The 26,883-nt window shown below is 41.5% G+C and overlaps 1 protein-coding gene across 3 annotated transcripts in view; it reads right to left on the bottom strand.

Annotated features, from left to right (window-relative positions):
* FHOD3 (formin homology 2 domain containing 3) overlaps positions 1-26,883 on the bottom strand; it is a 535,358-nt gene that overhangs the window by 194,542 nt on the left and 313,933 nt on the right. For all 3 annotated transcript variants that reach the window (XM_006889190.1, XM_006889191.1, XM_006889189.1), the window contains exon 7: positions 193-304. In XM_006889190.1, coding sequence (XP_006889252.1) covers positions 193-304 — 112 coding nt within the window. The remainder of the gene's footprint in view (positions 1-192; positions 305-26,883) is intronic.

Raw genomic sequence — 26,883 nt, 5'->3', positions numbered from 1 at the left:
GGAGAGTTCCCTAACTGCAGATTTTCCCAGTACAGTATCTGTTAGTGGCTGAGCATAAACATCATGCAAATCAGGGACTCTATGGGGAATAAAATAGCTACTTAACTCTGCCTCAAATATTAAAAAATGTGAAATCCTTCTTCCAGTCATCAGTTTTATCCCGATGAAATAAAACTAGTAGGGATTACTCACCTCTTTTGGTGTCGACAGCAGAGACGGCCTCGATTAAAAGAGGTGCATTCGACTCCGAATACTCCACAAAGACAAGCAGTAGCTTCAAGGCTGTCTTCACTACCAGCCGGAACTGTGAAGAAAGGACAAAATGGAATACTTCATTTTGGGAAGATAGAATTTTATTTTAACTTTATAAATCCATTTGGTATATATTCTTTAAAAAGTATTTCATGTGGCATCAATGTCTTGAAGGGTTAAATGGCAAATCCTTAATAATGCAATTGTCAGAGCAGCTGAATTTTAATAAAACAAAAAATTCTTTTCACACACACACACACACACACACACACACACACACACACACACACACCCTGCCATAGCCAGCTTTATATATCTCAGTACCCTGTCTCTGGATAGGACCTGGCATTTAAAACGTACTTTGACCTCAACACGCTTCTCAGTAGTTTACAGATTCCCTCATTAAACTTTCATAAAAACTGAGGAGGAAGGTACTATTATGAAACCCATTGTATAATTGGGATACTGAGGGACAAGGAGTCTGTCCAAGATCACGTTGTTGTGTACCATCAAATTAGGTTGTTTCATATAGGAAACAGCCTATATAACTGACCCTCCAGCAAGTTTTCAGAGGAAGTTAATCACTCAGGAAGAGACTGCCCATTCTTCTCCTGAGGAGCAGCTGATAGATTTGAACAGTGTGCCTTTGAGACTGCAGTGCAGCTTCTTACCACTAGGCCACCAGAGCTCCCTTGGTACACACAGATACTAAGAAACAGAACCCGAATTTGAATCCAGGGCATCTGTCCCAAAAGCTCACACTCAGCAGTACTTCAAGGTTAGAGCCTGTGGAGACTCTTATTTCATTTTATCCCAATCATAATATTCTGAAGATAAAAATTCCCATTTTTCTAGTAAAGAAGCAAAGACAGCGAGGTTAAATGACTCGTGCAAGGTCACACAGCTAGTTCAGGAACATAAAATGCCCTGTGTGCAGAAAAGTCTCCCTAATACCTTAAAATCCACACTCAGTAGGCCCAGGCCTCAGCACTGACAGGGGCACACTCAAAGTCCAGAGCCTTTCCTCCACACAGCTGCAGAGCCTTCCCTTGCCAGGTATCCCAGGAAGATCACCGGCCATTCACCCTCAAGTACATGAGCTCTGTCAGTGAAAATCTCAAACATCCCAAGTGCGGCTGCCACAGATGTCTAATTCTAACTCAGCTCGTCCCGGAAGTGCCACAGCGAGCTCACTCTCCTCATGGCCCTGGTCACTTTGCAGGCCTTTGCCCACCGTCTCTTAGGCCCTATTCCCCTTCCTTCCTTTGTACTTGTCTTTATGGGGCAGCAACAGTCTCCTGATGATCCCAGAACTCAATCCTCTTTAAGGAAATGGCACACCATCTATTTTTTGTAAGTGGGTAAATATTTTTTATAATTGTATTTTGAGGGCAGGTTTACAAAGCAAACGAACTCTTTGTTCAACCATTCATATACATTTTGTTCTAGAATATTTCAATACTTGTAACTGCACTTTTCCTTCTTCCTCCCTGTGATTCTGATTTTCACTAATCTTTCCATACCTCTCTGTGTCTTCTCTTACTTTATATGCTGATCATTCCCTTATTGAATATTGCCTTTCCCAATACTCATTGTAATGTGTTTCTACTATCTGTTTAATAATTTAAAAATGTATTATGATCTATACAGTTGAATGTGTTTGTATGGTCAATAAAACATAAGATATCATTTTTTCTTCTATTTTCCACTTTCAGCCAAGATGCATCGGGCATCAGCAATGATATCCCTTGTTCCACTGCCTCTTCTGAATTCAGCTTTAATTTCTGGAAGTTTCTTGTCAATGTACTGCTCCAGCCATTTTTTATTTCAGTATGGCCTTATTTTCATGGGATATAGATGGTATTATTCAAAATTTTTCACATTTTGGATCACCTTTTGTTTTAGTAGGCATAAATAAGATCTCTTTCAATCAATTGGCCAGGTAGGTCGCTATCTTGCAAATTTCTTGGCATAGATTAGTAAATATGTCCAGACTGAAACTCTTCAACCAGCAGTCCATCAAATTCCTGTGGCATTCTTTTCTGCCAATGCCTTCAGCACGGCCTGAATATCTTCCTTTGTTACAACTGGCTCTTAACCATACACTACTTCATAAAGTGTTTCAGTGTTGACCAGTATTGGAAGTACACTGACTTGTGTATTCCTCCCATCTTCTTCTAATCATTCCTGCATCATTCAAGATTTCATCCCTAACATTAGTTGTAGTACTGAAAGTATTACAACTAAAGGTTCACATTTGAGTTTTTCCTCCAGTTCTCTCAGCTTGAGAAATGCCAAGGACGTTCTTTTCTTTTCTAATTCCAGCTCTTCGCACATTTTGTTCTAATACATTTCTTTGTCTTTTTCAGATACCATTGGCATCTGGGAAGCTCTCTTAGACCACCCTTTCTTCCCTTCATTTTGACTTCTCTGCTCTGAAGAGCAAGTTTGAGAACTCTTTTAACATTTATTTGGGTTTTTTCCCCTTACTTTCTTGCCTTTATAATAACCATTTTTCTATTTTTTAAAACAGCCCCCAAAATATAATTTATTACGAATGCTGGACAGCCCCTGAGACCCAGGGGCTCCCATAGAGAGGCTGGTTTGTTTGTTTTTTTGTTTGTTTGTTTTCCTCAAACAGATTTATCCAAGACCAACTCCTGAGAAGAAGCATGCAAAGGCAGAGCCACTCTATCAAGAAGAATTAGCCAACATAAAAGTATTTTAAGAGATTGCTTATGATCAAGAATTGATGGTAAGGACAGAAGTTCAAGAGGTACTGAAAGCACCAGAGCAAAGCAATGGTCTAGTAGTTGACGGAATATTCATTCATTAAGATGCTTCAATAAATGTATGGAAAGCTGGACATGCTTACTTGTCTATGCCAAGAAATCTGCGAGACAACAACCTAACAAATTAACTGGAAGAGATCCACAATTTGCTCATTTCAAAAAAAGGTAATCTAAGAGAACACAGAGATTTTCACAGTACCACTAATATCACACATAAGTAAACTTCCGCTGAAGATAACTGAAAATTTGTTACAGTCGTACATTTATAGGGAGCTGAATTCCAAACGCAACACAGTTCAAATCCACCAGCTGCTCCATGGGAGAAGGATGGACAATCTCCTCCCATGAAATTAACTGCCTCTGAAAACCTGCTGGAGGGTCAGTTACGTGTCAGTTACAACTCGATGGTACAGAACAACTCCATTTACAGGGAACTGTGAGAAATTCACACCGGATTCAGAAAAATGCAGAATGAGAAATGTCAATGTTGACATCAGAGGGATGTTGGCTGAAAGCACAGATTACCAGGAAGATGTTTACCTGTGTTTAATTGCCTGTGCAAAGGCAGTCAACTGTGGGGATCCTAACAAATTATGGATAACACTAAACAATGGAACTCCAGAACAGTTCATTGTGCTTATGCTGAACCAGAACAAAGAGATCCTGCATGGCTGAAAATAAAAAATGTGTGTGCCAGAGTTTTGTTACTGCACGTTATTTATTCAATCTGTATCTGAGCAGATAATCTGAGAAACTGGATTATATGAACAAGAATGTGACATCAGGACTGGAGAAGCCTAATTAACAACCTACAGCATGCAGATGACCCAACCTTGCTTAAAAGGATTTGAAGCATTTACTGATGAATACCAAAGACTATGACTATTAATATGGACTCTACCTCAACATAAAGAAAACAAAACTCACCACTGGATCAAAATGCAACATCAAGCTAAACGGAGAAAAGACTGAAAGTGTCAAGGACTTCATTTCACTTAAATTCAGAATCAATACCCAGGAAGAAGCACTCATGAGAGTAGAGTTTTGCCTTGGGGAAATCTCCTGCAAAAGAGCTCTATGACCCAGCTATTCCGCTGCTTGGAATATGACCCAAGAAAATGAGAACTGAGGCACAAATGGAGACTTGTACACCAATGCTCAAGCAGTGTTATTCACCATCACAACATGGAAACAGCCCAAATGTCCAACCATAATTGAGTGGATTGAAAATTTATGGTACATTCACACAAAAGAATACTATGCAGCATACAAGAGCAATCATTTTGTAAATCACTACCTAAATTGAGAGGGACGGGAGAGCATTATGCTGAGCGAACTAACTCAGTCCCACAAGGACAAATACTATATAAGACCATCATTGTAGAAACAGATAACTAGTAAAATGTTTATGAGGATCTAATGGGGGGAGGAGGGAGTGCAGAAGGGTGAGGATGGTTGGGGGGTTATCATTGTTGTTGTTGTTGTTATGTGCTGTCAAGTCGCCTGCAACTCATAGAAACACTTTGTACAACAGACCTAAACCTTGCTCTATCCTGTGCTATCTTATTGTCACCGACATGTCTATCCCTATTACCCTAGTTACTGTATCAATCCATCTCATAAAAGGTCTTCTCCTGCACTGTCCCTTCACTCTCCCAAGCATGACGGTTCTCTCCAAGGACTGATCTCACCCTGAAACTTGTCCAAAGTATGTCAGATGAAGCTTCAGAATCCTTGCCTCCAAGGAGCAGCCTGGCTTCACCCTTTCTAGGACAAACTTGTTTGTTCTCTTAGTAGTCCATGGTATATTCAATACTCTTCTGCTGCACCACAGCTCAAATGCATCAATTCTCCTTCTATCATCCCTAGTCAATGTCCAGCTCTTTGATGCATAGAAAATAACTGCAAAGACCACGGCCTGTATTGTGTGCACCTTGGTCTCCAGGCTGACATTGCTCTTCAGTACTTTGGAGAGGTCTCTGACAGCAGACTTTCACAATGCAATTCATGTTTTAATTTCCTGTCTGCTTGTACCAAGAGAGTTGATTATAGAGCCAAGCAAACTGAAGCTGTCAACAATCTCAATCTCTTTACCATCTATTATGATGCTGCCAATCAGCCCACTGATGAGAATCTTTGTTTCTTGGTGTTGAGTTTCAAACCATATTGAAGGGGTGACTGGTGGCACAACTTGATGGGTGGAAGGAGGGGTGGGTTAAGAAAATGGGAAAGATCCCATATAAAAAAAAAAACAAGCTATACGAACTTTGTAAGTAAACTACTATAAAATAAAAATTTTACATTCAAAAAAGAGCTCTATAAAGTATTAAAACCCAAAGATGTCCCTTTAAGCACCAAGATGCAACTGGCCCAAGTCATGATGTTTTCAACTGCCTCCTAGGCATGAGAAAGGTGGGCAAGGAATATGAAAGACTGAGAAAGAATAGATTCCTTTGAATTATGGTGCTGATTTAGTAACAAATAAAAGAATAATGATGATACCATGGACTGGCAGATACACAGCCAGTATTCTGCCTAGAAGTGAGAATGGCAAAGACTTCATGTCATGTACTTGGTGTATGTTTTCAGGAAGGAGCAGTTCCTGGAGGACATCACTCCTGAGAAAGCAGAGGGTCAGTAGAGGAAGACTGTCAGCAATGGGATGGACTGACAAAGTGCCCACAACAGTGGACTCAAACGTAACAACAATTACGTTGGCACGACACGTGGCAGTGCTTTGTTCTGTTGTACACGGGTCACTGGGTGCTAGAATGAATTTGGCAACATCTAGGAGCAACAACATTGAGATTTTTATCTTTTAGAGTGTATACACTCGTTAGGGAGATTTCAACCTCATAACTCCAGTCATAATTATGATTTTTTTTGTTCATCTATTAGAAAATTAAGATTAATTTGGGTATTTTTCTCCACAACTCCAAGCTCAGGGTAGAGAAGGAGGACAGCACGCCACAATGAACTGTGCTATCTTTGTGAATTGGAGCTGCTGACATTTTTTTTCAAGTAAATAAAGACAGCTAGCAAGCCCAGGCTTGGCTACTTCACTCTTGGTGGGTGGACTATTATTATGTGGTTTAAGCCTTCTAAATGCTTCCTGGCAAAGAAGCTGGCTGTTGCCCAAGCCTACATCCCCCATTAGCTGGTTTCAGCAGGGGCCTCCGTCCGTCCACCTCACATAGGCATCTGCAGTGAGCATCTCTGCAATCACAGGACATTGGCTTACAGGCACCCAGAGACCCAGAATCCCCAGACCACTCTCCTTAAAGAGGCTCATTAAGAAACCACGATTTTCTAGAAAAGCCTCCTTTTTCTCTTGGCCCCTGTGTGTCTATTCATGTCTCCAGCCTCTGTGCTATAAAAGCTCTGTATGGAGTTCTCTTTGGCATCATAATTTTAGTTAAAAAAAAAATTCTCAAACTTTTCTAATCCTTGATTTTCCAAGTCTATGAATTTGGCTTTTAAATTTATGTTTGTATACTTTGGGAAGTTTACTGTGTAAAATAAATAACAAACCTAGTAAATAAGCTTAGGGGGAAAATGGGCATTAATTTTATTGACATGTGAGATACTAATTATAAACATGTCCTAACTAATCATCCGAACATGTTTAGCAGGACTCCTCCTCAGAAATACCTTATTAGCATCATTGCATAGGCATGTAAGTAACAAAAGTACACTATTTCAAAAGAATTCCACATAAACTTCTCATTTATACAGCAACAATTCAGTGCCCTCAAGTATCTGGACCCTCCAAAGCCTCAGAGCAAACAACAGAAACCACAAATCTAGAGTTTAAAAGGGCTGCTTTTTCCAAAGCTCTTTAAAACTCTGACTATGTGCCATCTGAATTGATTCTGTCATTGCCAAGTACTCCTGTGTCAGCACCAGCTCCTAGTGATCCCAGATACAACAGAGAAAACATTGCCTTCTCTGTGCCATTCCTTAGTTAAGTCCATTAGACAATAGTCTGTTCTGATCCACTGGGTTTTATTTCTAGAAGAAGGCTGTCAGGCCTTTCTTCCTAGTCTATTTTAGGCTAGAAACTCAACTAAAATGTGCCCACCACTGGCTACCCTTGGGTCTATAGAGTACCAAAGCATAGCTTCCAGCACCACAGCAAGACAGAAATCACCACAGTACAATAAGCTGACAGATGGGTGATGGGTGCTTATTTCAAACACATTCTAAGCAGTTTCCCAGCTAACATGCCAAGAAGAAAGCTACAAGTTAGGGATGGAGGAAGCAGGAGAGGCTGGCCCAGTATGGCAGCAACAACAAGGTCACAGGTGAGGAAGGATGGAACCTTGCTGCCTGGATGCCCAGAAGGCACTCGAATGCATGGCTTGACTGCTCATAGCTTCTTAAGAAAGAGCGTTTGGTGCCACTCCCACTTAAATTTCAGCCCTGCTTGATGCTCGTTTTACAATTGAATGAAAGGTTACACTGCTGTGGCTTACTGGCTCAGACACCCATCCATCCACCTAGCCCTGAGGGAAAATCACTAAGAATTGATCCTCACTGTTGTGAGGCACCTGATCAATCACATGGAAAGATGAAACAAACAAACAAGCACAAAGCAGTTAAAGAGGTATGTGTGGCCAGGTGTGTGTGTGTGTGTGTGTGTGTGTGTGTGTGTGTGTGTGTGTGTGTGTAAAGAATCCATGGCCCAAAGATGGAAAAGGCTAACTTGGAAGAAGGAGTCCACCAGTCCACCACCTCTGGAAGTTCTGAATCACCACACACTAAAACTGCTGTTCATTTAAGGCTCAGCTGACCTCTCCAGAGTACTGAAGAGCAATGATGTCAGGCTGGAGACTAAGGTGTGCCTGATCCAGGTCATAGCCTTCATTATTACGTGCTATGCATCAGAGAGCTGGACAGTGACTAGGGATGATCGAAAGAGAATTGATGCCTTTGAGCTGTGGTGCTGGAGAAGAGTGTTCAATATACCATGGACTGCTAGGAGAACTAATAGGTTTGTCCAGGAGAGGGTGAAACTGTGCTGCTCCTTGGAGGCAAGGATTCTGAAGCTTCGTCTGACATACTTTGGGCATGGTGCAAGGAGGGACCAGTCCTTGGAGAGGGACATCATGCTTAGGAGGGTGGAAGGACAGCGCAGGAGAGGAAGACCCTCTATGAGATGGATCGATTCAGTGATTAGGGTAATAGGAGTAGGTGTGTCAGAGACAGTGTGGTTGGCACAAATAGAGCAGGGTTTAGGACTCTTTGACATAGGGTCACTATGAGTCACAAGCAACTCGATGGCACTTAACAACAACAAAGAAGCTCTGGTGGCCTACTGGTAAGGAGCTGAACTGTCAATCAAAAGGCACATGGTTCTGATCCACCAGTTGTTTTACAGGAGAAAGATGAGAACTCTCCTCCTGTGTGATTTACAGTTTCTGGAAAACCGTTGGAGGGTCGGCTATGAGCCGGAATCAACAGTCAACAGTAACATGTAAGAGGAAGTCAGGAGCTGGAAGTCAGCTGAAGTCAGGTTCATTTCCGCAATAATTTGGGGCTCCAGTGTCACCTCTGTAGCTAATGGAAGGAAGGGTGATGTTCCTATAGTGATTTGTGTTTCTTCATTTGTCTTTTCTGTTTCTCAGGGAAGGTGAGGTCTAAGCTAGTGCAGGACCCCAGCATTTAAGTTTTAGATAATACGTAACCACCAGATGTACGGGAAAGGAATAAAAGACAACTCCTCAAGAATTTTCAACTTCAAAGCAAACTGGATGTCACTTCAGGTTTTATCAGACTTAGGAAAATACAACCACTGTACTCAGAAGGTCAAATGTGCTGCTCATTAGCAGAAGGAAAAGGATTCCAAAAAAGCCTTCGAATTCCTGCTCCTCTTCTAAAAATTCAACAACCATAAAAAGAAAACAATTTCCAAACCTCGGGATTTAAATTACAAAGGGGGTTATAAAAACATACTTTATTCTATTTGCTTTGTTTTCCACTAAAAAGGCATAAATACATGTTGCATAAATGGATGCTGGTTATTAAAACTGAATCAGAAATTGGGACCATAATTTGATACATAAAGCTTTGCCACACACACAGCTTAACATCATTTCAGAATATTATGGCTATTTGATAGAGAGAAAGAGAGAGAGAGAGAGAGAAAATTTCAAACTTGTCTTTAAGAACTCCTCATAAAAACATTTTATTCCACTCGAAAATCCATTGCTATCCAGCTAGAACCAACTCACAGCTGATCCTCCAGCGAGTTTTGAGAAGCTGTATATCACACAGGAAGAGATTGTCCATACTTCTCCCGTGGAGCTGCTGGGAGATTTGAACTGTTACAGAAGTGCCACCTTTGGGTTACTGGCTTAATTCCCTATGGCCGAGGTCCCCAGAGTTCCCTTTATTCCACTGTTGTTGTTATGTGCCACTGAGTCACCTGAGACTCACAGAGACTCTATGTACAACAGCTCTGAAGCCTGCCCTGTTCTGAGCCATCTCAGTGATTCAGACACACCTATTCCCACTGCCTCAGTTACTTTATCAATCCATCTCATCCGGGGTCTTCCTCTCCTGCACTGTCCCTCCACCATTCAGAGCATGATGTCCTTCCACTAGCATCCACCTAAGCTTGAAATATCTGGGCAAGAAATGTAGAATAAGAAGTTTTTGTCTATTTTTGTCAATTTTGACCTCTAATTCCTCCCCACCCAATCTCCACGAGGTCGATACGGTCTACAAGAAACAAAGTATGTGTCCAAACATACTAACTGAGTACAGAACTCTGGGCCTTGGCTTACAGGTGTCAGTGAAGGAGTCACATGGAGACCCGGGTAGGCAAGTCTCCTGCACCAAAACCATGTGCCTTGGCCAAAACCATATGGCAAACTTGCTTCTGAGTCAGTTCAATTTGCAGAGAGGGGAATAATTATGTGATTAGTGTAGTCAAGAGCAAGGCTGGGAGCTCTCTGAGTTTCTGCTATTTATTATTGCTGTTGTGTGCCTTCAAGTAGATTCTCACTCACAGAGACCCCATAAGGACAAAACAGACCTAGCAGGCCCTGCATTTCCTAGGCTACAATTTTTATAGGAGCAGATCGCCAGTTCCTATTTTCTGCAAAGATGATGGCAGGTTTGAACTACCAATATTTCAATCAGTAGTCTAATGCTTAATAGTTGTGCTACCAAGGCACCGTTCTAACTATTTAGTTGATAGAACACTGTGTTGGATTTGAAAAATATAGCAGACTATTAAGAATAATTGACATAAATTGTAATGCAATAAATAACACTTAGGATCAACATTTTCCTCTGTCAAGACAAAATTCTGGGCTTAGGTGAAGATTTCTTTAACTCACTCCACTCACTCAATGCCATCAAGTTAGAACTAACTCATCGCTAAACCTCCAGCAGGTTTTCAGAGGCTATAAATTGCATGGGAGGAGACTGTCCATCTTTCTCCCACGGAGCAGCTGGTTGGTTCAAACTGCCTGTCTTTGGCTTTGCAGGGCAATTCCTTAGCCACTAGGCCACCAGAGTTCCCTCTCTGTAAAGGAACTCCATAAAAGGGGGAAAGATTAGAAAATTCCACTTTTCTATCTTCCTTGTAAGGTGCTCAATATAATTGAAAGAGTTTGCTAATAGAAGGTAACGCAAGTCCATTCTTTAATTGTCAAGTAAGAAATATCAAGAGCCTTGCACTGAAACACTACCTCAAGGAGGATACTGAAAAACGGGGCTTACGGATTAAATGGGGACATCAACAGTGTAGGACACTTGTCCAGGTATTGACAATTGCTTTTTCTGAGTGCGAAGTCATGTTTTAACTGGCTACATAACCTATCGCTGCAGCTAATTTCTGGAAGAAGTCAAAGAAAAGCACAGGTCAATCTAACTCTATTAATCCCACCTTATATACAAAACTTAAACTTTAAAAAAAATACACCCCAAAAACTTAAGCCTTAGGGATATGCAAGAAATAAGCAATCAGCCCTGGCAATATGACAACAGACAACAGTAAAGTTGGAGGTGCTGTCGAGCCAGAGTCTGGCAACCAGCTCGGATTTATTAAGAGGAGTTAAAGAAAGGTTGGCAGATGAGTGCTGGCAGGTGGAGAGAGGTAAATGGCTGGGGTGGTGGTTACTGGCAAAAGCACGCCTGAGCCCGTGGGGCAAGCCCTGGACTCGCTCCCAGAATGCATCTGTGGTTCCTAGTGTCCACCTGACTCTCAAAAGAAGACAAGACATCTCTGTTCAAAGAATATCAGGCATCTACTCAGTCTGTAAATTCTATATGGCCCAGCCAAAAGAGATTTACCAGGACACTGCTTGCTTGTGATATTGGAGTATTACTTACAAGTTAATTAGTTACTTCCAATATCTTACTAGTAGACATTTTCATTAAGACAATTCTTCATAAAGCAGTTAATAATAATGAACTGAACTAAGAGCATAAGCCAAAGTTTAATCAAGTAATAAGGAAATACTGACATTAAAAATTAGCCTCTTTAGGATACCAATTTCTAATAAAATAAGGGAGAGGAAACCTCTGAAGATGGATAATGGTGATGCTTTCCCAAGACAGGAAATGTAATAGAATTACCACAAACATTTTAAAAACAGCCTTTGAAATTTTGACTTGTCGCCTCTGATTACAAGAATAATATATTTCCTTTGCATAACCCTTGAGAAACACAAATAAGTAGAATTAAAGTGACCTGAAATGCTCCCATACAGAAATAAAGATTAACTTTTTTACATTTCCTTTGAATTTTTTGTTTATACAAAAAAGCATTATGTTGATATAGTTAACTTGAAAATGATATAATAGAAGAAAAGCATTTTCTTGTTACTGTAATATTTTAAAATAATAATACTGAGTATCTCTGTAAGACTTAATTATATATGAATGTGTACTATAATGATAAAATCAGGGCCTATAAGGAGCTCTAGTGGCTTAGTGACAAGAAGCTGTGCTGTAATCCTCAAGGCACACGGTTCAAGGCCACCAGCAGCTCCGTGGGAGATGGGCAATCTCCTCCTGTGTGATAAAATGCCTCTGAAAACTTGTCACAGGGGTGACTATGGGTCGGTTCCAACTCTACAGTATAAAACAACAACAACATAACCTAATGTAGAGAAGAGTGATCAAGAACAGGAAAATGGGTGCCCAAAAAGTAAGTCCAGGAAAGCAGCACAAACATCCTCCTCACTGCCACAGTCAGCACTGGATTTTCAGAGGTTGTAAACTGCACCAGGGAAGGCTGTCCGTCTATGTCCTTTAGAGCTGCTGGTAAACTGGAACTGCTTGCCTCTGGGTAGGTGCACAACTCACCACCCACTAGGCCACCAGTTTAGATAACAAATGTATCAACATGGAAATTGTATAGATTAATGGAAGCAGAACAGCCAAAAGTAAAGTGAGAATGTTAATTAACATAATGTCAAAAATGTTACTATAACTAATTAATGAACATAGACATTGCTAAATGGGAAACAACTTAGCTGGGTAAAGCTTCACCAAAACTCCATAAAGTATGTTCAAAAAATATGTAAACCATATTTCATTTTTTTGGACTTGGAAATGGTCAGGTAATTAAAATGAGCCTTATGAGTACTAACAAATATAACTGAATGTAGTATTTGTAAGACTTTACAACGCAGCACCTCACACAATGCAAAGTTAAAATGAGAAATCCTCAAAACAACAGAGTACTCCAAGAGAGTCCAGAAAGCCTAAAAGCAAGTAGCAGTGCCAAGTTTTCAGAAAAGAATGAAAGATAAAGTCTTAAAACATTACAGCCTCCTCCTTGCTAAATTCATCATTGTTCTCAGACAAGATTTTTGGATGTCTCACAAGGACTTTGAAAAAAATTGGAAAATACCCACAATTAGCATGTTCAGGGTGAAGAGGTTACTGCAGATGGAAAACATTTCTAATGTTGTTAAAGGTTATTATGGAAATACTAATTTGGAATAATTATTATATATCACAACATATCATATTATATATGTTGTTTTGTCTTTGTTATGTGCCATCAGGTTGCCTACAACTCATAGAGACCTTATGTACAATAGCCCTAAACCCTGCTCTATACTGTGCCAATCTTATTGTCTCTGACATACCTGCCCCCATTAACCCAGTCACTGAATCAATCCATCTCATCAAGGATCCTCCTCTCCTGTGCTGTCCCTTCACCCTCCCAAGCATGATGTCCCCCTCCAAGGCCTGATCCCACCTTGCAATATATCCAAAGTATGTCAGATGAAGCCTCAGAATCCTTGCTTCCAAGGAGCAGCCTGGTTTCATCTTCTCCAGGACAAACCTGTTTGTTCTTTTAGCAGTCTATGGTATATTCAATACTCTTCTCCAGCACCACAGCTCAAAGGCATCAGTTCTCCTTTTGTCATCCCTAGTCATTTTCCATCTCTCTGATGCATAACAAGTGATTGCAAAGATCATGGCCTGTATCAGGTATACCTTTGTCTCCAGACTGACATCGTTGCTCTTCAGTACTTTGGAGAGGTATCTGATAGCAGACTTTCCCAATGTAATACGCCTTTTAATTTTCTGGCTGCTGGTGCCAAGAGATTGTGGAGCCAAGCAAATGGAAGCAGTTAACAATCTCAATCTCTTCACCTTCTATCATGATGCTGCCAATAATAAAAATACTAATATGGCAATTAGAGAGAGAGCTCAGCTGGCCCAGTGGACAGAAAGTGATGCTACCAAGCCAAAGGTGGGTGACTTTTAATCCACGGCCCTCGGGCCTATCTTTCATTGTTTTTATTCAGAAATTCCTCTAGGTCGTATAGCCCTGGTGTACAAGTTGCTGTACTGCGGTCACTTTTGATTGCTGTGAGGCTGAACACTGTGACACTGATGTTTCAACTGTGTTAACGGTTGGCTACCCAATGCGGACAAAGAGTGGGTGGAGCTCCCCGATTAAAACTTGCTTAGAAGGAGGAGTGGCATCCACTTCCATAATAGCTCGCCTCTGAAAACCCTATGAACCTGGAGAGAGGATGAAAGGCACTCAAGCTTCGAGGACTCTCCTTCATAAGGTCGCTATGAGTCGCCTGTGACTCGACGGCACTTAACAACAACAACAGAGCAACATTAAGAAAAATAATTAACTGAAAAGACGAGGCATTAATGCATCAGATACAATGTTCTAAGTTTTCTATATTCTGCATTATTATTATTTCATGTTATAGATGAAAAAGTGAATACTCATGACCTAGTGGTTAAATGTTCAGCTTCCAACCAGAAGGCTGGCAGCTGGAACACAGCAGCTGCTCCCTGGGAAGAAGATGTGGCTGTCTGCTTTTACAAAGACGTGCAGCCTGGGGGACCCTCTGAGGAAGTTTAACTCTAACTTGGTGAGTTGGAATCAAGTTGATGGCAGTACAGATGAAAAAAAAATCTTAGAGAAATGAATCATTTACCCCAATATCACACAGATATGTTTCACCCCAATATCACACAGATATGTTTGATCCCCAAGCTCTTATTACCAATGCAGCATAACTTGCTTTCAGTTAAGATCTTCTGAACTCAATGAAAAAATGCAGGTCAATGACCAGAGAGTTAACAGCAGCCTTCACGACAGACCTTCAGAAAAGTTTGACTGATCAACATCAACCAATAGGAAGACTGGCTTAGCCACATCTTATTTCTGCCTCACAGGACATTTTTGTCAGCGACACAGACACTTTATTACATTTGTGCTAAATAAAATAGGATAGTAGTGAATACAATAAATAGGCACGTCTTCTTTTTTTTCTGTAATATTTAGCTTTTATTTGGAAGCGATAGCGTATGGCATTTTTTATGCTGTTTGGTTTATATTGTCTACTGCAGGCTTCTTTGTACAAGCTTTGCCCCGGGCCCATCCTCTCCTGGACACTGTTTTAAAGTGTCCCAGCCGCCCATGCTGCCAGAGGCTCTGTTGTGAAGTTTTACTCTCTAGATGCGCATTTTAAGTCAGCACGATTGTTGAGGACTTTTGGTGATGACAGAAAAGTCCTTTAACTTTTAAAGAAAAACCTTCTTGGCTACAACCCTGGTTGGGGTGCCATTAGGTCAATGTCACTCAAATTTCTGGCCAGCCAAACTCCTGCAGCAAAAAGTCCCAAATTGAGGATCAAATTCCTCCGAAAATCATTTCTATCGGTGGCGAAGCGGTAGACACCTCGAAGCCAATCTCCTACGTTGTCTGGGATTTCGGGAGTTTCATTTGTCGATCCCGCAGCGCTCACGCCGACCCCACCAGAAGCCATAGCAGCACCTTCCTAGCCACGTCTTCTTGAGGCTGGAATTCTCACTTGAAATCAATATGGAAAATGCAAAGCCCCGCCTCTAGGTTTAGAACAATCAACCATGAATACATAAAACAGAAGAAAAGAGAGGTCATGGGGATCTGGGGTGGGTGTGGGGGGTGGAGGATGGTAAAAAAACTGAGAGAAATTTAACAGCTTACTGACTAGATTTGAGTTAGGTTGCTGCTGAAAGACCTCGTGAATCATGAGACTCTTAGTGACCCTATAAAACAGAGAACTGCCTGAGAAGCTGTGCTGTCATGCCAAAGGCATGCGGTTCAAATCCACCAGTTGCTTTGCAACAAAAGGACGAGCATTGTGATTAACTGTCTTTACAAACCTGCTGGAGGGTCAGCTATGGGTCTGTTCCACTTCAATACACACAAAACAACAACAACTATCTGTGGAGGCAGATCACCTCTTCTCTCTCCTACGGAGTGGCTGGTGTGCGAGTGACCTCTTAATTAGCATCCAAGCATTTAACCACTGCACTACCAGGGCCCCTTGAATTTGTGGAAAAAATGAAGCTATATTCACAGGAGACTATTACTATTGGTAATGTGGCATCTGATGGGCAGAAATAACAGTTATTAATACGTATGATGAGAAGTTAAAAAGTTTGTCCCCAAGCTCAACCTGTGGAAGTCATTATGCTTAATTTGGGCAGAATTACAAGATAACCATAAATGAGAATCTCAAAACGGAGAATTTTCACCAGTTCCAGAGACCAAGAATGGCTGGACCACCTGGGGACACAGCAATCGCTCTGCTTCTAGGACTGCGGTGGAATTGTGCTGCCTACGCCAAGGCACATGGTTCAAATCCACCAGCTATCCTACAGGATAAAGACGGGCAACCTCTCCTCTTGTGCAATTTACTGTCTCTGAAAACCCACTGGAAGGTCAGCTATGTGTTGGTTCTGATTGGACAGTGCACAGTCACAACATGCCCTCTATATCTCAAAAACCCTTCACATCTCACACGTGTGTTTCATCTGAGTAGATCACACCAGTCAACAACCCAACTCTCCTTCCTCTCTTTGTCAACCTACCAGCAAAGACTGAAACACGAGGAACACCAGCACCATGGGGCACCTGCTGAGTTTCCACTGAGTGACAAATATTCCCTCACTTCAAGACAAGTGTGTCCAAAGCCTTCGGGTCAATAGACACCGATTCCTACTTCTCTACTCCAGTCCGAGGTTGTGCCAAGCACCATATTCCCAGTTGTGCAGATCCAAGCTTATGCCCTTATTTTTTCTGCCCTGAATTTTGCTTTTTTTCTCTCTCTCCAGAATCTCAGTTCTAAGAAGCTATGTCTCAAAATGTGTCCACATTTCTATTTCTTTCTGTTTATGCTACAATGCAAACCCCAAATTCTACGTCTGTCAATGTCTTCCTTGTTCTGTACATCACATACTATTTTTCATCATCTTACCGTCTTGATAAGACTTTTCAACGGTGGTTTCCTAATGCATGCACACGCAGAAAGGGTGGGTGTGCCTCTATGTATTGGGGTGGGAGTTGTACCCATGTCTCCCCTGGCTCAGGTTAAGCAGCTGGGGCTACGTGGAAGAAGAAAAGGATGCTATTGTGTATAGAAATGGGGCCCACCTTTCTGTAAGCTTTTGTTAAAAATCACAATATAATTTTTCTTAAAAAAAGAACCCAAAACAAAAAACCCACGTATTGATCACTAAACAATGATCAAGAATTTGTAAGACACAGCACGACTTGGCTCGATCTAGAACACATTATGCTGAGCGACATAAGTCAGTCATGGAAACACAATTATGGTGCAAAACACTATTATTAAAAGCTCAGGAAAGGCTTACACCTAGAATCAGTCCTGGATGGCTAACAGGATGGGAAGGGAGGGCAAGGGAAGTTAAAATAAAGAAATAGCAAAATTGGGTGAACAGAAAGACAACATACAATGAGGAGTTGACTGGACATTGCAATTAACTAATTACATGAATAAATTATTGTTATAAAACAACATGTTTACGAGTGATTAAATAAAAAAACATTATGACCTGCAAAATTTCACTCAAATAAAAAAATTATTATCTATAAAAGACCATGTATTTGGAGGATCAGCTATGAGTCAGTTCTGATTGTGTATCAATGACTTTTACTTTATTTATTACTGTGAGGCATACACAGAGAGGAAGCAGACTCAGGAGCTTCAAAGATAGCCGTCAGACAACAGGTTCTAGGAGAGTGACTTACAGAGGGACAGTCATGGTTGAGACCCTGATTTTGGCTCCTTTGCAACCCCAAAGACACACAGTTCAAATCCACCAGCTGCTTCGCTGGAGAAAGATGAGCAATCCTCTCCTGTGTGATTTATCGCCTCTGCAAACCTGGTGAAGGCACAGCCACAGGTCACCTCTGACTTAATGGTACACAACAGCAACAATGGTGAGAGGACAGATCTCTGTTCGGTAAAGCCACTCCCCTGTCATCCTGTGGTTAGGGCAGCACTAAGTAACAGACTCTCACCTTCACACAGGCATAAGGAAAGGCTCAAGGTTTGTGGTTAGCAACCAGGAAGACCATGAGAAGAGCTCAATTCAAAGAGGTCAACACAAAAACAGACAAGTACTAGCAAATGTGGACAGCAAAACAAGAAAGAGCAGGTGTAATGACAGTGCCAAGATGTGTCCCTGAAGAATGGGCAGGTGGAGGTCTGCTAGTCCTAGGGCCTTAGAGACCCTCCCCATGGGCCAGAAGAAGATTCATACACACACTGCTGTTTTCTGGCAACAAAAGGCCCTATTCTACAAGCTGGAGCATCTGACCCCAGTTAATCAGGCCTCCAGATGCATGAAAATTATAACTGCATTAGTGAGAGAAAAGAGTCCACATCTGTGCTAAGTCATGAATGAACGAACACCTGCCTCTAACCTACAACTGAGGAGTTTGTCAACAAGATGAACGCTTATAAACAGAATGAAACACTGTATGGAAAACATTTTTTAAATTAATTTTAATGAACATTTACAGAGATTTTGGATTTCCATTCATTCATTGTTGCACTTTTCTCCCAGCCCCACCTCCGCCTCCGAGTTTTCTCTTCTCTTTGAAAAGTAAAAGAAAAATTCCTTCATTGGTATACAATCCCCCGCCACCCTGAGTATACTCCACTCTGCAACCTTCATTCCAGACTCTTATGATAATCAAAATACCCTATAATATATTGCTTTTTAACTGTTCTCTCCCTCATCTGTTTCAATGCAGTATACATAATTCACCCAGTTTTTCTCATTCTTACCCCAACCCTGATGTCAGTCCTATCCTACAACTGTGGTATTATGCAGTATTTGTCCTTTTGTGACTGAGCTATTTCACTCAGCATAATGTTCTCAAGGGTCACCCACTTTGAATAATATTGCATGAGTTCCTTGTATCCATGAGTTTCTTGTACCCATGAGTTCCATTGCAGCGTAGTATCTTTATACCTTTAAAAAGTAATTATTTGACCAAACTAATCCCAAGGGATAGAGGGTTCTGGCGGTGTGATCTTAGGGCTGCTAACCCAAAGGCCACACCTGTCTAGCAGTTCAAATCCACCAGCGGCCTGCAGGAGAAGGATGAGCACCATCCTCTCACGGGATTTAAGGCCTCCAGAAACCCAGAGCGGTCAGCTGTGTGTGAGTCAGCTCCACTGAGACGGCAATGAGGTCAGGGGGAAGCCCTGATGTCACCCCAGAGCTAACTCACAAAACCGGCTCCTAAAAAGGAAGTATCACTACCAGACGCTCTGCTGGAGAAGGAGGGGCAATCTCCTCCTGTACCAGTCAGATCCGATTCGACGGTACACACACATAAAGTAAAAAAAGAAAATAGAAAAATGTAAGAAAGAAAAAGCATTTGCAATGAATAAATCATTGTAAATGCAAAATTTTGAAAACGGAAGTATCACTCATAAGTACTATTTTAAAAAATCTGTATGAGAACAACTGGTCAATAATTAGTTTTTAAAAAAGAATAAACTTTTATACTGGTTTACTTACAAAGTTCATATACATTATCTTTCACACTGAATCTTTCTCATTTCCTTTACCCAGCCCGCTCTCTACCCATACAATTGTGGGACACTATGATTAACCCCTACACCCCATCCTCACTCTCCACTTCTCTCCTCCTCACCCTGGATCCTCCTACCTGTTCTACTAGTTATCTTTCTATTCCTACAATAATGATCTTATACAGTATTTGTCCTTAAGGAACTGAGTTACTTCACTTAGCATAATGCTCTCCAGTGCTTCCCAAATTATGTAGTAATTTTCGAAGTCATTGCTCCTGCATCAACAATTACTTCTAAACAAAGATGAAGATGTTAAGGGGACTGGAAAAACTAGATTAATTTAACAGAACAGCCAGAGCAGATATCACGTAAAGAACTGAAATTGTGAAGCATGAAAGCAATGTTACTGAATAACTTGTGTCAAAATTATCGACTAGGAACAGAAATTGCTTTGTAAACCTTCATTGAAAACACAATAAAATATTCTTTTTTTAAAAAAGTAATTATTTGGCTGCAAATGCATCATTTTCTCCTCTGGCTATGAGTCTCAAGTATCCTCAAATATGCAGCACATAATGAATCCCTGGCAGGCTGCAAGATCATATCTTGTTGCCTTTCATGGAAAGAAAATGAAGAATTAAGAAGACAAAACGCCAAGATTTCTCTAAGCCAGGATTTCATTCATCCACTCTTTCTATGGTGAAAACAACAGGATCTCAAGGTAAACCTTTTGGGTTAAGAGGAATCTGGCTTTGTAGCAAAAGAAGAATCCGACTTTTCTGACTTCATAATTTCACTTGAACTGGGAGAAATGATGGTGGCAGTATCATCAACCAACACACCTAAGCGACCAAGGCTTCACTCTTAATACCTAAGGGAAGAAAAGCTAAACTTCATTCAGATTACCCATTAACTAGTCCTAGAAGGAGAGGCATACTAGTTTGTTAGAGATGATCTCATTAAAACCATAATAATGGCTACCAATGACTGTGGCAGATGTTCGTATTTAGTCACTGGCCTAGAACCAAGCAAACTGGACAAAGTCACATGGGACGCTAGCCGATGTCACACTGTAAGTGGCTCATGGCCGACAGCACCACCATGTCCACCTTACTAACCATGGTAAGCTCCAAGCCATAGGGTTCACCCTTGGCTCTATTTTCTTGTCCTCGGCGTGGTCAGCACTGTACAGGACACAGAAAGCCAAGACTATTTCCAACTGTCTTCCGAGGAAATGAAAGCTGGAGGAAGAATTCAGCACTGACCCAGTGCTGATGCCTCCAAGGGCGGAGGGTGAGGGAGACACACAACCTCAGATGTAGTTCCAGATGAAAGGCCTTGTGGCTGGAACAACAGTAGCAGAACGATGAGCACATTGTGTGTTCATCATGGAGTTCCTGCACGGCAAATACCCTTGATGCATGCAGTTACTAAACTAAACACTGGAGGTTCAAGTCCATCCTGAGGCTCTTTGGAAGAAAAGTCTGTTGATCCACTTAAAAAACAAACAAACAAACCATTACAGCCACTGAAAACCTAGTAGGGTACCATCTTATGGTGACACACATGAGTTCAATGTAAGTTGGAATTAATTTGACAGACACTGATTTAACAGTATGTTATACGAGGAAAGGAACTGGTAAAATGTGAGTTCTTCCATTCTAATGGCTGAAGTGTTTGGATTTTCTGATTTATTCAGGCTGTTGAGAAATATGAAGATTTTCCTGTGTTCGCTTTTGATCATTTGGTTTTTTTCTAACAGATCGATACCAAAGAGTAATCAACACGATGCTGCTATCATCCCAAAGACAAGTTTCTGTCACTTCACTTTCTTCTCTGCCTCCTTGGCCTCTTGCTTGAACTCGTCCTCATCTCCCCACTTCTTTGGGCTCTTCTCTCTCTCTGTTCCCTACTCTCTTACACGGATTCCCTTCCCTCCTCCCCTCCTGCTCACCAGGATCCCCGTCTTACATCTTCCTCTCATGAGGGGCTAAAGCAACAGCACACTCATCATGAAGAAGGGGCTGTGGTGGCCCAGCAGGGGCGCAAGGGTCAAAGGACTGGGCCGCTAAACAAAACTGTTAACCATTAGCCACTCCATACGGAAAAGACAAGATAATCTGCTTCCATAAAGATCTGCAGCCTGGGAAGGCACCGCAGGCAGTTCTACTCCGGCCTTCAGGACTGCTGTGAGTGGGAACGGTCTCCGTGGTGGGATACTGCATTTGGTTTTCCTGTTATAAACAGGTTCTATTCCATGTTGGAAACAGTGCTAGTTGTTAGAGTACCATTATGACTATATGCAACCACAAAGATTTTAAAGTGTGTGTGTGTGTGTGTGTGTGTGTGTGTGTGTGTAAACACTGATGTGTCAAATACAACAATGGTTACCCATGGTGGACAGAGTTTGGTGGAGCTCCCCAATTAAAACAAGAGAACTGGGGGGAGCGGAGTAAAGAAAAAAGTGCAACAATGAATGGATGAAAATCCAAAATCTCTGTAAATTTTGATTAAAATTAATAAAATATTAAAAAAAAAACCAAACCACAAGCTTGGAAGTTGGAGTGGCATCCACTTCCGAAATAGCGTGCCTCTGGAAACACTATGAACTTGGAGAAATGATGAAAGTATCCAGGTCTTTCTTTCTCAGGGTTTCTATGAGTCGTCTACAACTTGATGGCGCTAAACAACAACACGTGTGTGTGTATGTAGTCATCTTACAACTTGACGGCACTTAACAACTATATATATATATATACACACACACACACACACACACACACACACACATATCAGTTTAACTTGCAACAAATTCTCCAGTTTGTGTTCACTATGGAGTTCCTGGGTGACACAAACCCCTGATGTGCTCGAGACCCTCCCATGAAGTTCCCTGGGAGGAAGGAGGCAGCTTCTGAATGAACATGAATTAAGTCAGAGCTCCCAGAATCAGGATGCCAGCCTTCAGTAGAAAGCAGGGAAGAGAGAAAACACTGAAACAGGCCACAAGAAAGACATCTCTTCCCTTAACCTCGCTAAGTCCTCCCCACGAGCCCAGCATTTCACTCAGCTTCTCAGGTCACCTATGTTACTTTGCAAATAGAATCATTTCCATTTATAAGAGCTTCTCCTCTTGACTCAAAAAATGCAGCTTTTATTCTCTTGATAGTAACTGTAATTATTTCTTTTACGAAATGGGGGAAAGAATAGATCATCAATAATATGGGGGAAAGGAAAATTGAGAAGAAGATGCAAAGGTCGAGGAAGCAAGTGGGATCCCACAAGAGAACGATCGAGACACCAGGGATGGCCCCCAAGGAAAGGGGTCCACAGTGAGTGGTTAATGCTGGGCTGCTAGCCATCAGGCCAAAGGCCTGGACCGATCAGCTTTAACCACCGGACCACGGGAGGAAGATGCCACAATCTGTTTCTATAAATAATCTCACTAAGGATATCGTCTGGAGCAGTACTACTCTATGCTACAGGGTCTCTGTAAGATGGAATCACACAATGACCCACACAGGAAAAGACCTCCTCATCCTAGAAAGGTACATTCATAGGCATCTGGGAAATGTCCAAAGGAAGAGAAAAACCTAAAACGACAATTGTTCTCATAATAAAGCCAAGTTGCGCTACAGGCTTCTACCCGTGACTTGAGAATAAGGCAAGGCTAGGAGATGTGACAGGTCCATCCAACAGGTGGGAGCATGAAGTGTGGGTGGTGAATACATGGATGGGAAGTAGTTCATGCTCCATGGGCATTCCAAGATGCCACAGCAACCCTTGAACAGTGAAGCTGGGTTCGAATCCCGCATCCAGGCTCTCAAGGCCAACCCTCGCCTACCTGACCTGTTGGCCACCACCACTCCAGGCATTTTCCTGTCCTTCACTGTCCTCTCACCAGCACTCTGTCCTCCCCATTCAGCCCACTTCCAAGAGCTGAACATACTCCAACACCTGCAACTGGTCTTTCAACTACTCCTCTAACGTAGTCTCTAATGAAGTCAGAGACTCAGAGAAGACAGTGCAGAGCCTCTCTTTGCTTCAAGTATCTCTCGAATGAAGGACAGGGAAGACATGCTTCCCTGGGACAGCACTTCCTGAGAGAGCGGGACTCTCCCAAGTCAAGAGTGATGCCTGACCAATGAAAGCATAGCCAGGCCAACAGTCTATGGGGGAAATAAGAGTGAGTCTCAGAACCAAGCACCTATTTTCTCATTTCAAATGTGAGGATCAGGGGTTTCTGATGGCCTAGTGGCAAGAAGGTGCCCTGCAATCCCAGAGGTATGTGGTTCAAATCCACCAGATGTTCTGCTGGAGAAGGAGGGGCAATCTCCTTCTGTACCAGTGAGATCTGATTTGATGGTACACACACACAAAATTTTTTTTTAAATTGAAAATATTTTAAAAAGTGAGGGTCATATTCTTTACCTTAGAGTGGTCTAATAAAGGTTGTGAAACACCCAGGACAGTGTCTGGTAAATCTTTAACAAGCATTGGTTACTATAATTCACAAAGCAGCTAAAAATATTCTCAAATTTGCTAATCTGCATACAAGAATATGACTGTTGTTAGGTGTCTTCAAGTTGATTTTCAGTCATGTGACAGAGTAGAACGTCCTCCGCTCGTAGGATTTTTGGCATTGTCTGTAGGGGGATGGACTACTGACGTAAAAGGCAGCATCTCTCCTAGGGTTCAAATCCACCCGTGGTTTCTCAGGAGAAAGATGGGGAATCTCCTCCTGTTAGATTTACAGCCTTTGACACTCAGCAAAGGGTTAGCTATGTAAGCTGGCTGAGGTTCCATGATAATGAGTTTGTGGCTTCAAATCTTTATTGGAGCAAAAAGCCAGACTTTTATCCTTCAGAGCTACTGGGGGAGTTCAAAGTTAAACAGCTGAGCACTTCACTGTAACAAAGACTTCCTTAACTGTAAGAAAATATATATACATGGACAGCATGGAAAGATGGACTTAAGTAGCTAAGAAAAAAGCCCTGGGGTGGGGGGGGTGGGGGGTGGGATTTCATACCAAGGAAAAAATTTTTCTTTTACTTTTCAAAGTGAGGAGTGAACTGGGGAGGGAGTGGGGGCTGTGCAGGGAGAAAAGTGCAACAATGAATGAATAGAAATCCAAAATCTCTGTAAATGTTCATTAAAATTAATAAAATAAATTTTTTTTTAAAAAAAGCTCTAGTGGCACAATTGGTAAGTGCTTAGCAGTGAATAGAAAGGTCAATGGTTTGAACACACTGAGAAACAGGGATGCAACAGTCTGTTTCTATAAAGGTTTTCCAGTCTTGGATCCCCTGAGGGCAGCCTGGCTCTATCCTATTGAAATCCCTTTGTCTTATCCTGTCCTTGTTAGGGGATTAGATTTGACTGCATTGAGTTTAAGTAGCTGAACATATATTAACAGCAAATACAGCAGGAAAAAAATAATACTATATTGTTGTTGATTGCCATGAGTAGAGCACAATTCATAGCGACCCTATGAACAAAAGACTTAATGCCTTTCTATAACTATCATCATTTCTCCAAATTAATAGAGTTTCCAGAGGTATGTGGTTTAGGAAGTGGATGCCATTTCTGCTTCCAAACCTGTTTTACAACTGAGAGCTCCTCCAAACACTGTTCACATTGGGAAACCAGTATGACATTTGACACTCCAACAGCACAAGGTTCAGCATCACAACAAACCCAGATTACCTCAGTACAGCACATTAAAAAAGAGCAATATACAAAGTAGAATGTTCCTCCAAATATAACAACAGTCTCACTTAGCAGTGGTTAAGTTTCATCAAGTCAAATATGACTCTAGTGACATCATTTCACTATGTTTATAGCATTTTCAGAGGAACTTGGTTTAGGCAATGAATGCCACCCCTGCTTCCAAACCTGAATCAATCTGGAAGCTCCTCTAAACACTGTCCATGATAGGTAACTATTATGGTATTTTACTTAACTATGATGTGAGCTGACTGGATTTGGCCTCCTATAAAGGCATCTGATGAGTGGAGCAGCTGGATTCTACAAAGGTGTGTTTTCTGTTTGGGTGTGGTCTATTGCTCACAGTTGGATGTGAGCGACTGGATCTAGCTTATGTTTAAAAAGGTATTCGGGCATGAAGGCCACATTCTTCTCAGTAGTATAGCACTGGTTTATTTGCTGTACAGAGGTAACTCCTGGTTACTGTGATGGTAAACACTGTGATATTGATGTGTCAAATGTAATAACGGTATCCATGGTTGGACAGTGTTTGGTGGAGCTCTCAAATTAAAACAGGCTTGGAAGCCAGAGTGGCATCCACTTCTGAAACAGCTTGCATCCAGAAGCTATGAACTTAGAGAACCAATAAAAGTTATGTGTGTTCAGGACTTTTATTCATAGGGTCACTATGAGTCGTATATGACTCGATGGCACTTAACAACAACCTGGCACAGTGTTCAGCATCACAGCAACTCCACGTTATTCAGTACAGCAACTAGACAAACAACTGCTGTACCACTTAAAGAATGTTCATCCTAACATTAATAAATTTGTAGTAGACCCTCTGCCTTTGGGTCCTTGTTGGTTAAGTTGGGCAAAAGTACAGCCAGCTGACACATGCTTGTGGAGGGGAAAAAAAACAGTAACACAAACCAAAAACTTTCCTTATGTGACTCTCATCAAAACTTCTGGAGTGAAGCCACTCCACAGGATCCCCCAGGCCAGTTGCCAATATTATATTAATATTATTAATTAATTAATTAATATAATTAGGAGAAAATAGGCAATCTCCTCCTGTGCAATTAATTGCCTCTGAAAATCCTCCGGAGGATCAGTTATGGGTTGGTTCTGACTCAATTCTACACAACAACACTACTGTGGTATAATGGGGAGCTTTATGGTTCAAATCCACGAGCTCTCTTCAGAAGGAGGATGGGCAGTTGTCTCCCATGAGATGAACTGTCTCTGAAAATGCACTGTAAGGTCAGTTCTCTCTTGATGGAACACAACAACAGTATCATATATTTTAATTAAAGAATAATCCCCAAAGGTAAATAATTAAAGCTTGAGAGAAAAAAAAAAACCTACAAATGCACTAATTACTAGAAATTTATGAATATTCATATCTAAGGTTGTTGTTATTGTTATGTACTGTTGAGCCGCTTGCAACTCATAGCGACCCTACATACAAGGCAGCAGCCCTCATTTGAACCATGACAATCCTTGCCAAAAAAAAAAGTAAATATGCTTTGCAAAGGCATTTGACTGTGTGGATCATAACAAACTGTGGCTGACTTTGAAAAGAATGGAAATCCCAGAACACTTGATCGTTCTAATGTGAAACCTATACTTGGACCAAGAGGCAGTCATCACAACAGAGCAAGGGAACACTTCATGGTTCAAAATTGGGAAGGGTGTACGCCAGGGATGCATCCTATCTCCATACCTTTTCAACCTGTATGCAGAACAGATTATCCGGGAGGCTGGGCTCTAAGAGGAGAAATGTGGGGTCAAGA

Source organism: Elephantulus edwardii, unplaced genomic scaffold (assembly GCF_000299155.1).
Source record: "Elephantulus edwardii isolate Elephantulus edwardi_28Jun2011 unplaced genomic scaffold, EleEdw1.0 scaffold00076, whole genome shotgun sequence".
Classification (NCBI taxonomy): Eukaryota; Metazoa; Chordata; class Mammalia; order Macroscelidea; family Macroscelididae; genus Elephantulus; species Elephantulus edwardii.
This window is presented reverse-complemented; position numbering and strand designations above follow the sequence as displayed.